The sequence below is a fragment of the Coturnix japonica genome, chromosome 3 (assembly GCF_001577835.2).
Source record: "Coturnix japonica isolate 7356 chromosome 3, Coturnix japonica 2.1, whole genome shotgun sequence".
Classification (NCBI taxonomy): Eukaryota; Metazoa; Chordata; class Aves; order Galliformes; family Phasianidae; genus Coturnix; species Coturnix japonica.
Window position 1 is genome coordinate 11,851,766 of NC_029518.1, and position 17,311 is coordinate 11,869,076.

The following is a 17,311-nucleotide window of genomic DNA, read 5'->3' on the forward strand; positions in this document are numbered from 1 at the left end:
GTGGCTTACCTGGAATTATTTATATGTTTTTTAACATAACATACATTGTGCAAACATAAAGAGGCTGCTTGGGACCTGAGTCCTCTTGGGTCAATCAGACATAGAGCTCTTCTAAATTTTAAACTTAGAAAATCTGCAACTGATAGTGTGATTGTTCTTGGCCTTCAGTGAGTCAAACATTGCCAGGCTGAGAAATGTTTGATGTTCCTTAACCCTCTGACCTTCTGTTTCTTCAGATTCTGAGATCTGAGCAAACTGCTTTTAATTGTTTAAGATATCCAGTGACAAGAACAAGGCCTATGCTGAAAGAGGAATTCAGCAATTAGAATCTACAGTTTGTATTTCAAATTAAATACTCAAAAAGAGCGAAAAAGCGATGCAGTTTTCTTGTACTTACCTGACCATCAGTACCATTTAATTTTATCAGGCAATACTCTTTCCCTTGAGAAAGTAACCTGTAGCTCAGTCTGCCACAGCATTAATACTAATGTGAAAATATTAAGGGTGTGCATTGAATATACTTCTCTGCATCTGCAGTCTAACCCAAAACATATTGAAGCTAATAAAAAGATGCTCACTGACAAAGATAAGAAGTGATTCAGACATCAAATGGCAATCTCCTCCTGTTCCAAGTTTTGGTTATATGTTAATTGCCAGCTTTTTCACAAAAAATTAACTGTGTACAGCCAATTAAAAAAATTATATATATAATATAAGTATATAAAAAATATATTATTATATATATATCTGTAGAAGCCTCAGACCCTCTTTATTTAAGGGAAGAGAGAAGAAAAAATGTGGCACACAAATGTTCTAAAGTGCTAAAGGAAAGACCTCCCAGCCACAGAAAATACTGGCATTTCCTGCATTATAACTACCCCCAGAAACTCCCCTTAACCTGAGTAGGAGCAGATGTCAGCAGATACACTCGAACTGGTTGCTGGGAGAGCATGTAGCAGGAGGTGACGAAAGCTTTGTTTGCACATTACCAGCACATATCATGTTTTACAGCAACTGATCATAAAACCTTGGCAGCAAGTTCCCAGCAGAACCACTGTCACTGGGGTAGGGACTGTGTGCTGGTGCTGTAATATTCTGGTCCAGAGTGCCCAAGAAAGGCTCTCGCTCATGTATAGTTCCTCTCAGCACCAAGTGGGATCCTAAGTGGTAAGCCATGAATGAGCAGAAGCAGCAAGATCTGTGGTGTTAAAAAAGGTGTTCTTATAGTATGCTTTCCCCAGAATGAGGGCATTTCTGTCTTCTGTGCAATGAGGGAATTTTTTAGGAACTCCAGTCATTGCACAGGCAATCCTTCACTTGGTTAATGGCAAAATAAGGTTTCTCAAAGAACATGGTGCTGAAAGGTAGTTCAGGCCAGAGAAAAGAAAAGTACAACTTTGACGGAACCCTACAGAGTTCATGGAGTACATGCCACTTGAAGCCAGCTTTCAAAAGCTTTCTATCTCAGGGTTAGTTTTGATCTTCTTTGGCTCCCTGTTGCACCTCAGAGGAGAATTTGAACTGTTGGATTTTGTCTCGGTACAGCAAACATCTCACGCTCTTGTTCTTTGGGAGTAAAAGGCACAGCATGAACTGCTTTTGTTGAGCTATTAAACTGACAGCTTTGGAGTCCCTCTGTTTATCCGTAAAACAGGTACACCACAGATGGTAAAACACAGAACCTTTCCCACACAGCCCTTGATTGTACTCAGCCCTGACTCTAGGAGTGAGCAGGTCAGCCTGACTATCCTCCCGGACTGTGATTTCCATGGAGACTGGTGTGTATTACCAAGCCTTCTGCAAAGCAGATGGGTATGCAGACCTGGCAAACTTTGCACACAGGATGACCTCTCATAGCAGGAGGCCATCACATTCAACTTTTAAAAATTAATTGCACTGGGAGAAATAGTGCCATATAGACTCCATAATGTTCATAAAAGTCAGTGGCCTTCATATTTTTGGTAACATTAAATTCTAGTGTTTGGCTAAAGGTAAACCAACAAGAATCTGGTTTGACATGCTTTAACATGCTTTCAATGAAGCACATTTCCAGGTTCTCTGCTGGACCGTTATCTAAGGCACTGATCAGAAAGCCAGAATACAAGAATATAAAAATGTGGGCTTACAACATCTCCTGGATATGTCATCCTAAGGTAGTCTGCTTCAGTGAAACCAGTTTAACAGCATAATTTAGATCGCTGTTGTAATCTTATCTATATGTTATCCTCAGTCCTCTGTAACAGCTTTGTAAAACTTTTAAATAGTAGGGTCTCAATCAAAGCCCTTTAAATTCATCTGCAAGATGTTCAGTGGAATTTGCCCAGCACTTTGGAGAAACGCATTGCTGTACTATTTCTTTTTACTACTGTTATGGTATTGAGTTTCCCAAGAAAGGAAGCTGGAATTACATCTTGCAGGGCCCACAAGTCCCTCCAGAAATACATGCCGTCTCCTGTCTTTTGCCATTACAAAAAGCAGCTACTCCAGCTGTGACTAAGCTCAAAGTCTGATTCTCATAATGATAAAAGGGAGTAAAGTATCAGATGGAGAACAGGAATCGCTAGAAATACCTTTTCCTGCATTTCAGGAATTAGCCTGAAAGATGCATGTACACTCTCAGTTATGTGAAGAATACATAAACTTCTACTTCAGTGCAGAATTTTGCTTTAATCCATAGGGATTTTAGAGTTTGTTTTGAAAAAAATAATATAGACAATTATATGCAAGGACAGGCTGACGTAGATAGCAGTTCCCAGAGACACTAAGGAGAAATGTTAACACCCTAAAGATAAAAATGTGGTCGAAGAAACATTTTTAGTAGTAATGCATTTCCTTAGCTCCTGCTCCAAGTTCACTGTCACCCCATTAACACTGTAATGTCTCTCTGTGTCTGATTAAGAAGCCATGTTACCTCTCAGAGCCTGTTAATTCACCCTGAGGCTCAGAACCTAAGCTGTTACAAATCTGCACGTAACCTCCCTTCAGTCATGTGTTCCTGGTTTTCTTCTAGCTCAATAACCCCAACTCTGAGTTCTTTCTAGATGATTTACATAGACCCTGCTATGGGTTTAGTTCTACTTAGCAAATTCTGACACCAGCATTATGAATCACATTCCCTTCTGCCAGATATGTATTTCTGTGGAATTGTACAGATTAAAACTCTTGCCTGTGTAAAATCATTCCAACAGTTAATTATATCAAGGTGATTTTTTCAAATCTGCTTTGACAAGCTTTGAATGAAACTCTAAATTAATAGGTTTTTTTTTTTTTTAAAATTCTTTTGTCATTAATTAAGGAGCATTTGACTGTGGTAATAATATGATGGGAAACTTACTCAGTCACAAATGAAGGAAGCTCAGGGTCCTCTTTCGAGATGCATCTTGATTTTATCAAACTTCCATAACTTACCATTTCAGCTTTGATATGCTGGTAAACTTGACCCTAACCCCACAGTGTGTAATAGAAGAAAATAGATCTTTCTGGATTTGAATGTTCAGAACAACCCTTTTGTCTTTAGTTGTTGCTAAGAGCTTTCTTGCTGAGCTTTCTACAGTACTGATCTTGACATTCATATCCTTGCAGTGTCTGAGCTAGAAACCATCTTTTTCTTCCACTCTACAGTGACTGATTTTCTTTAAAGGTGATGATAGTTCCACTATTATATGATAATGGACTCATAGATTTTATTCTACTGCATTATTCTTCATTTCATGAAGTTGTCTCAGAGGTAAAAAGCTTAAACAAAAAAAAATAATAGGAGTGTCAGATGCAAATTATGTTTTAGTTTTAATCTCCCTTCTAAGTTCATTTTTGTTTTACGTTTTGGCCTGAACATTGTATAGCTACATCATAAAATGCAGGTATTTTTAGCTCCGAGTAACTGAGTGGGTTCAATAGCCATTGCTTAATATAGATGTACATATGTACTGCATGGCTATGCTGAGCACCAATGAGCAAACTGATCTTTGTAATCTACTATGCAGGTACGTAGCTGCCTTCAAACAAAGCATTGGCTGGTTCACAATGTCCACTCATCACTTCTTGCTTCCCCTATTATGCTAGAATACAATCAGGAAAACTGGGTTATAAAAATAAGCAGTTACAAGATTGGTCCTTCAGCAAGGAGAATAGCTCCATTTCCTTCTCTGATGCTCCCTGGGAAGAGCACCAGAGCTTAGTCTTCAAACTCAGCTTAGTCTGCTTTGGCAAGGAGTGTTCTGAGCCCTTGTGAACATCAGCTTTGTCCCTCACGTTATGACCTCCATTTCAGCACTGTGCTGTTATAGAGCTTCCCAGAGTTGAGAGCTCTTCTCTTTCTCTACAGTTTGTTCTGTATTTTCCCAGTATCTAATAGATTGGAGCCAATCATGACAGGAATCCGTATGTATGTGTGTAGGAATAATGTTTATATGTGAAGATATTCCTGTTCCCTAGGAAGTAATGGATTTGCAGTGTAAAAAGAATATAGTAAGCATTCCTTCACTGACAATGAATATTTTCTATCTCTACCCTCTAGACAGGTTCTGCTAAGCAAGTGCGTCTAATCAGATTTTTTTTATTAAATCAGAGCAGTGCAAGTTCAATTTCAAAGGCACTCACCATTTGTCTTTTCAGTCTAAAATCTTTCACTCCCTAAATGCTGCAGTCTTTGAAATGTACTTAAGAAGTGGTGTTAGAGTAACCAGCAGTTGTTCAGACTGCAGAAGAATTTTAAAGGTCTTTTTTCTTATCACATTAGTGAAAATAATATTCAGTTCATTGTGAAAGAATTCCCTTGACTACTTAAGCTAGCCCTAAAAATTCTGTATTTGCATAGGAAGATACTGAGTTTGTTTGAATAAAGGCAGGTCTGGAGAGATGCTGATCTCATTCAAGAAACAGTTGAATCCTACATAAATTCATTGGTAAATTCAGCAGTCCCAGTTCTCCCCCTGCTTTGCCATTTGCCGCAATTCAATACTGAAATTCCAGTAGCATTCACAATATGCTCGTTCAATATGTTAGGAAAACTCAAGCAGTGCATAGGTCACACAAATACGGCTCAGGAGAGACAAGCCTGATATTTACTGATGGCGTGGCCTTGGGCAAATTACTTCCCTTTCCTGTGCCTCTTATACTTCCCACTCATCATCTGCCTCATCTATTTAGATCCCAGGCATTTGGGGGCAGCAGGTTCTCCTGCCTTGTGTTTGTGGGGGTGCCCATGTAAAACTGTAGAACTGCACCCAGCTCTGAGGTGATATAAAGTGATGGTTAGAAATAGCATGTCCAGAGAATGAACAGGGAAAAGGGACAGGTTGCTCATAAGACAAGAGCATGCTTTGGCTGCAAGAGTTCCAGAGCTGAAGTGTTTGTGCAGAAGCGATGCTGACTATGCCCAGTGACCCATCTGCTTGTCTATCTGTGCACAGAAATTTAATTTTGTCTCCACTGGACTCCATTGATCGCCTCAGTCCTGAATGATTTAAACACTGTGAAGCCTGTGGCTGGGTTTGTGCTTGTTCCTGAACGTGGGACCTGATGTCGTGTTCCACCCGCTGTGTCTGCAGGAGACTCCTCCAGTTGTCAGGAGTACTGGGACTGTCAGTACTGATGACCCTGATTAAAAATGTCACCAGCTCCAGAGTCACAGCTCACATGGTGTCTGAAAATAACATGGCCTGGCAGGCAGGAGCAAAGTTTTCCACCACCTGATGCCCGATCGCTGTAAGTAACCTGGGCTGAGTTTGGTAGTGCCCATCTTTTAAATCCCTTCATTACAGAGAGGCTGAAATGAGCGTGAATTACTTTTTTCCCTCTTGCACCTTCTTTCCAGATGGGTGCAAGTTGTGTTAGCTGTGGGGGATGACCCCAAGTTCCCTTCCCCAGCACTGTGGAAAAACAGAGAACTTTATTCTCCAGAGCTGTCAGTTTAGGACATCTCAGAGCCTTGAAAGCCTAATCGATGTTTCAGAGATGCATAAAGTGGTAGTTAAATGCTGTGGTGACTGATGCTCTATAAATAGCTGCAGGTGTTTATGTAGAGGGAGGTATTTGGAGAGGATGGGGCGAGCAGGCAGAGGGCCTTTCTCACCTTCCCCTTGCAGTGTTACAGCAAGGACATTGGAGCAGTGCTGGCATGAGGCTGAGATGCTCTTCAGCAGACTCAGCTGTTTGTCCCTCACTGAGGTCACCTTCATAGGCTGTTTCCTTGGCTTATCTCGAGCAGCCTATCTCAATGGGTTCTCAGATATGGGCAAAACACCATGCCTCAGCAGCTGGTCTGCAGTTTGACATTTGGTAAGTGAGGCATGGCATCTCAAATGACCCTTGTACCTGGGGAAGGATAAGGAAGATCAGAGAGGCTTATAAAGCTGTAGCCATGCCCTAGCAATGTGAGTAAAGCAAAAAAAAAAAAAAAACCACAAAAAAACAACCAAACTCCCAGCATGTCAGGCTCTTCATCACCTTCCCTCACAACAGAAGCACAAATGAAATGCAGATCCTTACCTCTTCAACAAGCTGCAGCATTCGACGGGTACTCTCAAGGGACTGAAAAAAAAAACAGAGAATAAACTTAAATTTGGCAAAGCAGTTTCCACCACTAATGTTTGGGCTCATGCTGACAGTAAGTTTTTCCTGTGCTCTTTGCCTTCCCTCTAAATCAGGACATCAGCAGGGGACTGGTGATCTTTTCATCTTCAATGCTCCGGGATGGCTTGCTGATGCCACAGCTCCTGCTGCATCGGCCTGGAGCAGCCCTACAGCTTGCACTCCCTGTGCCTGTGTGGTGCAGCAGTGATGCTGGGAACAGCTGGTGTTCCACTTTAGAAATAAAATCTGTGGGCTTCAGCTCAGACCTTTCTGAGACCTAAATGGTGACGTTTAATATTGCATAGATTTGGCAAACTGAAGGAATCCTAAGACAATATGACATTGCTGATTTTTGCTTGAAGGTCATTCAAGATGATGCACATCATAATACCTAAGCCAAGCTCACAATCAATAAATATCTTAACTTAGACTACCTAATCTGGACTAAACATAACACTAAACTGTACCACAGTTCGTTTCTTTCCCTATTCTACCTTCTATGTAAACCTGATAGAAAATGTCATCAGCCCTTGAAATCCTTTGTCAGTGCAGCTCATATTTCTGGCCATGCCTCCCACCTAACCCCACACCCAAGATTCCTTTGTAGCTATCAGTCTCACTTCATCAGCAAGCTGGTCAGCACGCCGCTGCATTTCTTCCAACTCATTGCGCATATCCGCGTCTTCCGCCATTTTAGCTGTGGGTGTGTTTGTGGAAGCTGCAGATCAAGGATTTGTGCTCAGCTGCCTGCAAGCCTGGAAGACAGCAAAAAGGGAAAGAAACAGCACGGTTAGGCTCCCTGAAGCATTGAAATGCACTTAAATGTCAGTCACCCAGAAGTCCTTTTGTGACATGAATGCCTTCACCCAACCTCTTTCTTTCTGGACAGTAATTCCTATGTAGTACAGAGTGCACAAGATTTTTCAAGGTGATGTCTTAGTCCTGTCCTATTAATCACTCTTTAGGAAAAGGGATTCATTCTTGTCATGTTAATTGAGGAAAAGTGAATCCTTCCTTTATCCTTAACAATGCAAGTGCTATACGCATCGCAGCTGAATAGTCAGGAGGCATTATTCATATCGGAAGTGGGCTTGGCACCCAATTTTACTTTCCTAGAATTAAAAGCCTTAATGTAAGGGAGGCCAAGGTCAAGCTTATGCCCCTTGCATCCTATATTTAGCTGCATTGCTTGGAGGGCTGGATGCTCAGCTAATGAATTTCTAATGAAGTTAAAGACAATGAAACTTTTTTATCACCAATGGCTTGTCCAAACTGCTCTAGTTCAGACTCCAAAATAATATTTACAGCTAGGCTGGCTGAACTCGTCTACCTGGAAGAATCTTTCATTTCAGGTGAAAAGTCTACAGGAGTTAACTAGTACCGTCATCTTCCCCACAGGTTCTGATCTTGGTTATCCTTCTCAATACTGATCAACAGCATTGAACTCATTCTAACTAGAGATCAGGATGCAACCCACTAATCCTCATTTAGTTAGGGCTTCTTTTTTTGTTATAAATTCAAGCTAGCTCTGATTGCTGAGCATGACTTGATTAAGAAAGGCGGGTCCTCCTACCATCTGTCAGGTCTTTATAACAACAACACCAGCTTATTTCTCTGCTTGATTCAAGCATGGCACGTTGCAAATTGCTGCTCACTGAATGTTAGATTTGTTCATTGCAGGTGCAGAAGAGAAGGAAAGTTGTGGGGGACTGAGAATATACAGCCATAAAGCACATGCTATCATGCTCAATTACATAAAGAGGACAAAAGGAGCCCCTTTCAGTAAAGCTTCTTTAGGAAAGCAAATTCCCAGGGGCTATTTTCTGCTCTTTGCATTATGTACAACCCTTATAAAGCAAGCAAGAAGTTGGCTGTAAAAATTTAACAATAATAACTTAGCTTAAAAGCAAGTTATTTTCTTTCTGAGATGAATTCAACTTCTTACAGCAGTCTGTACCACAACAACAGGAGTATGGGCTGAACAGGTAAAGCTGGATGGCCAAGATATTTCCTGGATCATGCCCCAGACAGGGGCTTAGAAATGTGTAAGGAGCAGACAGCTCCTTTCATTTTCCCTGAAGCTTTATCAACAAATTTCCTATTTTTCTTATCTAAGAAGGAATATGTGACCTTCATGCTTTTGCATTAGCCGTTTCCTCTCTTGTGGTTGCTTTTCCTCTTTGAAGATACAGCAGGAAGAAATTCATCTTGGAGAGCCAGCCCTGAAGCTATTGGCGCAGCATCCTGCTTTCATCACTGAGCACATCACTACATCTTAGTCAGAGGGAGACTGACATTCCGTGATGGGTCACACAGTGTTTAGGAGCCCAAATATATGCTGGAGAAGAAGCCCACCCCATTTTGCCAGCTGCATGATCACAGCAGTGTAGAGAACCAAGCTTAAGCATCTCATCTGCAGCCCCAGCTGATGCAAATGCAGAGCTTAATTTCATGGCTAATATTCAGACTGATATTGGGCACTTCAAGGATGCTCACAAACAGCAGTAAATAAGCTTTATGAAACTGTCTCACTCTGAGGATTAGAGGAAGAACTGAATCAGGAATCAGTCTCCTGAAGGGCTTGTGTATGTGTGGGGACAGTCTCAAGGCTATCTCAATCATCCCACTCTGTTGCTGCTCTCAGAGTGCCTTTTGAGGCGTACCATGCAGTTCCAAAAAGATACTGTCCCTGAAAAGTAAATGGAGCAAGCTTGACTGGGATAAAAATAAGTTACTTTGATAAAGAACCATTGTCCAAAGTCCTGTTCCACTTGGCACAAGCTGGCACTAGAGTAGTAATTACTTTGCAAACTCTGTTTTTTTTCCCATATCAAGGTAAAACTCAGGGGTGAAATATTGTAATTTTTCTTAGGGTTATCCTTTTCAGTTAATTAGAAGCATCAGTTGACATCTTAGTGACAAATGCATCCTATTTTGCATCAAACTAAAAAAATGTCAGATGCTGCAACCAGAAAGATGTTTTGTAGCAAGTGATCGAACTTGACAGGTTTATTGAGCTTGTTTGGTATTTGTAAAGCACTTGGAATGGATTGAGAAATAGCAAGAAGCATTCTTCCAGACAAGTCATTTTACATCAAGGTTTAGTCATAAACAAAAGTACCCTGCAGCAGTGTTGATTCAACTTTATTTAATAGAAAACCATGCACAAGAATCAATAAAGGTTACTCATTTGCAGGCAGTATGATAGACTGCATGTATGTTGCAGGCAGTTGGAAATAGATATAAATTTTTTGCATATTTTGCAGTTCTAAATGTGGAATAGGACAGATTAGTCATAAGATTTTCTTTGAAAAGCCCCATAGAGGCTGAAATTCCATTTCAGTTTCATGAAATTTCAGCAACAAACTCTGATATATATAAAATCACATTGAGAGCGCATTTCTGTGTTCTAAAGGGAATTACCTCACTACAAAGCAAATGAAGTTTTCCTTCTGTGATGTTCTCTGGAAAAATTTGGGGCCTATATATTCCTCTTGATATATTAAAGCACTGAAACTGCAGTATTGGTAAGAAAAGGTAAACAGTAACAGAGCTGCTCTCACTGTTTGTGGGACAGACTTTCAAAAGCATGCAGTAGTAGCTTATCTTTGGGCCTACTAAAGCCCACTGCTATTTTGTTAAAATGAGAACTGATCAAAGATACTATTGATGATTTTAGGGAATAAATTTCTTATCATATTTTACATTCTGTACTCATTCAAGCTGATTTGAACCAGCTATCAAAAGCCTCTAATGGTCTTGGGAATTCTCAGTATGAGTGGATATAACCTCTCAGAAATGTGCCCTTTACTTTCAGTAGACTACATCTTGTTTTGTCTACAGTCATTGTGTAGATGACAGATCAGGAAATCAAAGTTGTGATGTACTGAGGTATTTAGATCTCCAGCTTTGATAAGAACAAGTTACTACAGAAGTTTCAGCCACTTGCATGCACTCAGTCAATTTTTGTTAATACTTGCAGTAATTATATATGCAAATACAAGCTCAGAATTTCCCAAGGATCTTGGTTTCTCCATTTCAGAGAGGAGAAACCCTGTGTGTTTACCTACAAACATTCATAACGTTTTGTTAAAAAACAAAAGTTCTGGAGTTGTTACAAAAAAAAAAAAAAAAATGTATACCAAGCTGTGCTCTGTGTTTTCTGGACAAGGCAAATAACTTGAGGGCATTGGATGATTTATATTAATTTCCCTCATAATTACTCTTCCATGTATGTCAGTGCTGGTAGAGAAGTACAACAGGAGACTAAGGGTTAAAGAAAAATACCAAGAGACAAGACTGGCTAACAAAAGTATATTGCCAATTATACTTTGAATTCTGAATTTGGTGTTTTAGAAGTGGTCAGATACAATGAAGAAGCTCATAGTGAGAGCATTATATATCCTTGCAGAATTGTAGTGAAGTCTAAGAGAGACCTAAATATATCCCCAAGGGAAGAGAGAGACAATGAGTGACCTTTGAAAGCAAATATTTGCTTCACCGTGATATAAACACTTCAATGCAATAAATACAGGAAAATGAAAATGCTGCAATTTACTGTGGCGAAAGCAATGCTGCAATAAAGTGTTCTTTTTTAAGCACTCTCCCTGTTATTAAAGATGCATCTATTCTTCCCCTGGATATTTGTGGCCAGAGGATAACTGCATTGGCGTACTCTACTAAAAAGTTGGTCAATACATCACTTTCCACTTCTTTTTTCAAGACTGAAAGAGCATTACCATGGTGGAGTGGCAGTGGAAAACCCAGTGAGAGACTTTGGTCATCAGGCATCTCAGGAAGGATGCTGAGTTATTTGAGTCTAGGTGCTTTAGTTGCAGCTGTCCCCCTTTCATTTTCAGTCTGCTCACTGGCAGAGGGAGTGACATGCACTGCCAAAATGAAGAAGTTTGGCTCTAGGCAAAAGGGTCAACACTGCACATTGCCTTCCCTCCCCAGTGCTGCCTTGCACTCAAGCAGTTCTCTAGGTGCTGCATAAGGCACATTCAGTCATGGGACATGGCCAGGAGCAAGGCAGCTGTGGGGCTTTATAGGATCCCACCCTCAAACCGTCCATCCTTTTCCCTGCTCACCTTTCCAGCACCTCAGCCATGCCTTTCCCCACTTCCTCCAGCCCCCCTGTTTTAAATAACTCTGAAATAGAATCTTAGAGGAAGGCTACTTCTTGTATCCCTTCTTCAGTACAGCCTGTCGTCTGGCTACAAGTTAGCCCAAGACTTTCAATAGAGTTACCATTTCCAAAAAAACCAACCCTGTCATGTCCGTGTTGTAGATTAAGCCCCACAGCAGCCTCCATGTTCCTGTGGGTTATGATAACGTCCTAATTTTCTTTCTTTTGCTCTCACTGTTGTTTGCTTGCATGCCTTTGGGCACAGCTCCACCTCCCTGGCTGACAGAGCCAGGTGATAACTGATTCTTCTCTGCTTTTTGCTTGTAATTCTGTAAAGAATAATGCTTGCTGGTGAGGGCTTGACAGGGAGTGACTTTGGAAAAGACAGGCACTGAGATCTTGCAAATTTGAATTCAGGAGAAGGAGGTGATTTCTACTTTGTCACCATCTTCCTGCATCATCTTAGACAACTTATTTTACTCTCAGGGCTTGCTCATGTTGCTTAAAGACAAATCTCTGGAGCTATGTCATATGCTCAAGGTATTTTGTTTCCTGCTGCTGGCTGTATCTGTCAGCCTCATGCAGATGTCTGGGATGTGCTCTGATGGGACTGCTTGTCCATACTTAACAACTGAATCTGTCTCCCATCTACACCATGTGGATTAAAGTCTTCCTTCCACACTTCACAGGTGTTTCAGAGCGCAAGCCGCGCTCTGTTTGGGAATGTTCTGGTGCAGAACAAGAGCTTGTGGATAAATACTAGTGAGCGCACGTCTGTGTTGAAGCCCCCGTTGAGTTGGAATTAGAACTCCCCAGACACAGGCCAAAATGAAGATGTTGAAGTATAATTAGACAGAATTACAATTCCTAACTGTTTGCTGAATGTGCTGAAAAAAAAGATCTGGAAATCAGATTTCCTTTGGGCTTGTGTTGCTATAATGACAAAAAGCTCAATAAAGTGATTACTTAGCATGAATGCAGCTACACAACATAAATGCTACCAGGGAAATGACTTTTTCCTGTAAACGTGGGCACCTCTGTCCCCAACACTCTGGGGTATATGAGTGTGACTGTGCATATACGCAGTTGCAGTGCAGCAGACAAGTTGTACTGACACGACGACTGCGTGACTCCCCTATCTGCACACAGGAAAGTTATGAGTAATACATCCCACACTTCCCCCAGGCGCTGCAGCCAGCAGCAGTGGCAGGTGGAACAAGTTGTTGCTGAGATCTCAGAGAATAAGAGGAGGTCATAAAAGAAACGCCTGGAGCCACCCTATCCCCATACAAAGCAAGGCGTTGTTGTCCTGTCAGCTGTCAGACAACACTGCTGTTTTACGCAGCTCCAACATGTGAACTTCACTTTCTCATCCTACTGCACCCAAAGAAAAAAAAAAATGAAAGAAGCAGAACGGCCATTTTGTAACAATTTCTCATCAGAGAAATAATAACTTGACTTCCTATCCCTTTTACTGATAACAAAACCATTTTCAAAAATAAACCTTTCAACGTGTTATCTCCTTGCAGTCATTTCCAGAGCTGTGTATTCACATGTTTTATCTTTTTTCCTTCTTCTTACTTTCTGGCACGGTAACAGCATAGCTTCACAGGCAAAGATGTTTGTTCTTTCTGTCTGGGAGAGCAACCAGCTGGCATGGAGGACGGTGAAGAAGGAAACCATCATTGCAGGAGTGGGCATCACATCTGGAGGAAGCTGCTGGCAGTGCAGAGATATCGAACAGACCTGGACTGAACAGGCTGCAGTGACTGATGCCCAGCTACCACAGATGACTGCCTCATACAGCTTCATTCCTAATTTAGTAGGCATCGTGCTGTGTTTCCCTGAGTTTATTTTTTTTCTCGCTAATCTTTCTAAGACGCTATTACACTTGTCCCGCATATAGAAAACATTTTACTTCTGGCCAAAACTAATCCACAGCCAGCAAATAGCAGCTCCTCCCCATGCTTGTCTTCAGATTAAATAGTTCGTCTTCTTCCTGGTCTCTGTCTCTCTCTCTGAAATATAAGGAATAGCAGTAACAACTTTTTTCATTTCATATGACACAAGAGACCAGACTGTTAGTTCTGTCTTGGCAGGAGAGCTGTTTGTTGCCCTTGCCATCCTAGCAGTTGCTCATTCGGTTTGAATTAGTCATCTCTGGAAATGGCTGGCCAGCATTTCACAGGGGCTGATATGGGCTTTGCTCAAAGGGCTTAGTGCTTCCCCATCCTTCCAGGAGATACCTGCTCCAAAATATCCTCCAACCTCACTTGCCATTTGCATAGCTGGATCTTGGTGGCTCAGGACAAGAAATCTAGGTATTAGTACAGAGGATTAAGTAAAATATCTTGACTTGTGACGAAGATAATTTTGTGGCCGGAATCTGGGAGAAAAGCCAAAGGAGTCTGCTCAGCTGCAGGATGAAATTCCCAACTGTGTCACAATTCTCAGTGCAATTCATACCCTAAATTTGTTCAGGTGCTCCTCAAAATACTCTCCATTACTGCTGCAATGGCAAGCAGCCAGCTTCTCTTCTCTTTGATTACAGTGCAACCTGTGTTTCTTTATGCTACTCCTAAGCCACTAAATCTGATTAATGGCCAATTTTAGAAGCAAGGGGCGACAGTCATGCCCCGTTTCAGGTTGGAGGAAGTTTCACCGCTGCTATGGCCAGGGTCAGACTTGCAGGTGTCAGCTGCCAGCTGGCAACATGCTGGTAAATCCCAGCAATATATGGAGGGTAAACAGTGAAATGTGGTGAAAGCATAAAAATTGTGTGTTTGGAGTTTTAAAGACAGATTTTCCTTGAGATTTTACCTGACCCCTTCTGTTTCTTTTAGATGTCAGTTACAAAGGTAGGGTAGATAGACAGATAGATAGATAGGTGGACTATATATAAATTTATAGAACTGAATTATTGCAAGATGTGTATTGAGGGATATAAAAGACAGTATGAAATAGAATAATCCTGTAGTGTATTTTCCTGAGGAGCATAAGGAGAGTTACCACAAGGCTTGTTGCATATTTTTTCCTGGGTGTTTGGAACAAAAGATGCTGTTCCCTCTGCACAGTCCTTACAAGAGCACACAGAGCTTCCAGTCCAGCTCCCTCCTTCTCTGAACACATCCAAGCCTCTCCCACATCTTCTGGTTTAAGTTTATTATCACTTCTGCTGAGCATCTCAAACCAAAGTGATCTTTTGTTGCAAAAGTAGTCTGGAATCCACTGTCATCTTGTAGCACCAAAGGTGTAGTGCCTATCTGCACCAAAGTGTTATTGCTTCTTTTCCTCACTATTTTGAGTTGTTTACAGACCATGACTGCTAAGTTCTGTGGTTTGGCAGGTGGTACGAAACACCTGCTTCCACTGGGCTCAAGGAAAGGGGTTGGTCATAGTGTGGGCTGGTGGTGGGCAGTGAGAAACAGCCAATTTGCTTATGTCGCCCACAGAGGCCAGAGCAATCTGATTCAACCTTATAAAGTCATGGTAATACAGAAGATGAACGATGTCTGTGCCTATTAACTACTCCCCAGTGCTGCAGTTAGTGTTTGTGAGTCAGGAGCATTTCATCTACTTAACTTGTGATGCAGCATGAGAAAATTACCCTAGCTCACTTCTATCTGCTCATTCTTTTGTGCTCAGTCCTGCCAGTGGAGATGTCTTACATATCATGAAGGCAAACAACTGGCTGCTGTGTGTTTGTGTTTGAGGGTGAAGAGCCTCCTTCCGTATCTTCATAAATTAAGAGGAGCAGACACTGAGCTAGCGGAGAAACAAGTTGAACATCTGCAAGTAAGAATTCAACACAAGTGCTTGTTCAAAAGGCTTCACTCTTCATTGCCTCAGCATTTTCTAAGTCTTCCCTGAGCTTGCAGAGTCCATGTAAAATGACCTTGTGTTGGAAGAGTTATACACACTTAGATTACATGTAGACCAAATCACTGGGCAGTAAATGTAAGACAGTAGAGATCATCTTCATATTTCTTATAATGATCCTTGAAAACAGACAGACAACTGAAGAAAGAAATCTTAGGCTAAATGGATGATATAAAGGAAGTCAATGAATATTACAGGAGGAGAGTGCATTTGCATTGGCCTCTGTCAAGAAGTAGCACTGCTGTATTTTGTGTATTTAGTGGAAGTCTGCAAGACAGTAATTTTCTTGTGGTACTTTATTTAATTAAGAAGTTACTTTTTAATTAATTTAATGGAACAGCAAATAACTCCATCATTAAAAGTTATAAAATTATTAATTAGTATGTTAAAAAAGGATTAATTTGGTGTTATCCCTTCTTTACAAGCCCTGATGCTTTTAGGGCTTCAAGATACAAGCTGTGAGTGAAACTAGTGCTTTTTTCAAAGCTTAGTACAGAATGGACGGTGATTTTGGTAGCTGGGAACATATAGAAAGAAGCTTTGTGAAAAAAGAGCCATAGCTCAGTATTTCTGCTAAAGAGATTGGCGGTGAAATAGTTAACAGCATCAGCACCAATGCTGTTGTAGTTTTGATTTCAAGGCAATAGACAGGAATAAGTCTTTCCCCTGGCAGTATTTGTTACAGGCTGTCAGCAGACTCAGGAAGACAACATTTCTTTTCTTTCTGCGTGGCTTGTATTTGCAGGACTGCTTTGCAGTCCAGGATTCACACACCCCCACCCTGATCTCTCTTATACCACCATTAAGGATTTCCTTATCAAATCCTGAACAGCACTTGAGGACAGTGTTTTGTATGAATTGAGCACTGCAGAAGCCCTACTCCTTCACTCCTCCTCAATGTTCAATCTTAGCTTATACCTTTGTTACCTTATAGCACCATTGAGGTTTCACAAGCACAACATTGCTTTGACAAAGAAGCAATCTTCTCTGGATAGGTTTCACTGTCTTCCAGTGTGCTTGTGTGTGGATTGAGGTGCAGACACAATGCCAAACAGTAGCTTCTTCTAGCAAGATCTAGTAGTGTAGACTTCAGCCTATGCAGATGTGATCTTGATAGAAACAAATGACAACTAATACAACTATTGGTACATACAAGCATTCCAACAGGGAAGTACATTTCTATGAGTTATGATGTTGAGGGTATTAGGAAAGTAAATAGACAACTTTCCACTATAGACATATACTTGTGGTAAATAAAGCAATTCATTGTATTTATAATATTCATTCTTTCTTCTCATTCCTCTCTGATGGTATATGCATGGCCACGTTTCAACTGAAGATCTGATATATTTTTAGCAGAAAGACTAAATCTTCTTTGACTAAGTCGCCAGAATCAAATCAGCGCTGACAAAATATAAGCATTACGAAACTGGACTGATGATGTTATCTGAGATATTTAACTGAAGAATGGGGATTTTTAAAGCTATGATGGATTCAAGGGAGATGGTGAATAAAAAATCACTTTGTCTTTCTGTCACTTGGTTATAGCTCATTATTTATGTGCTTTTCTTCTTCAAAAGAAGACACAGTGCCTCATCTTTAATGATACAATTTCATTGTCCATCTATCAATTCATCTGTCCAACCATCCTTCTGTTTGTTATAGCATACAGCATTTGAAGCAGGTAGCAAGAAGGGAGTTCACCAACTTTTTCTTTTCCTTGAAGCCTGT

At 40.9% G+C, this 17,311-nt stretch overlaps 1 protein-coding gene across 2 annotated transcripts in view; it reads right to left on the reverse strand.

Annotated features, from left to right (window-relative positions):
* SNAP25 (synaptosome associated protein 25) overlaps nt 1–17,311 on the reverse strand; it is a 63,659-nt gene that overhangs the window by 23,281 nt on the left and 23,067 nt on the right. For both annotated transcript variants that reach the window (XM_015857144.1, XM_015857143.2), the window contains exons 2-3: nt 7,194–7,328; nt 6,490–6,531 (exon numbers count right to left, since the gene is read on the reverse strand). In XM_015857144.1, the coding sequence (XP_015712630.1) occupies nt 6,490–6,531; nt 7,194–7,265 (114 nt within the window). In that variant the 5' untranslated portion in view covers nt 7,266–7,328. The remainder of the gene's footprint in view (nt 1–6,489; nt 6,532–7,193; nt 7,329–17,311) is intronic.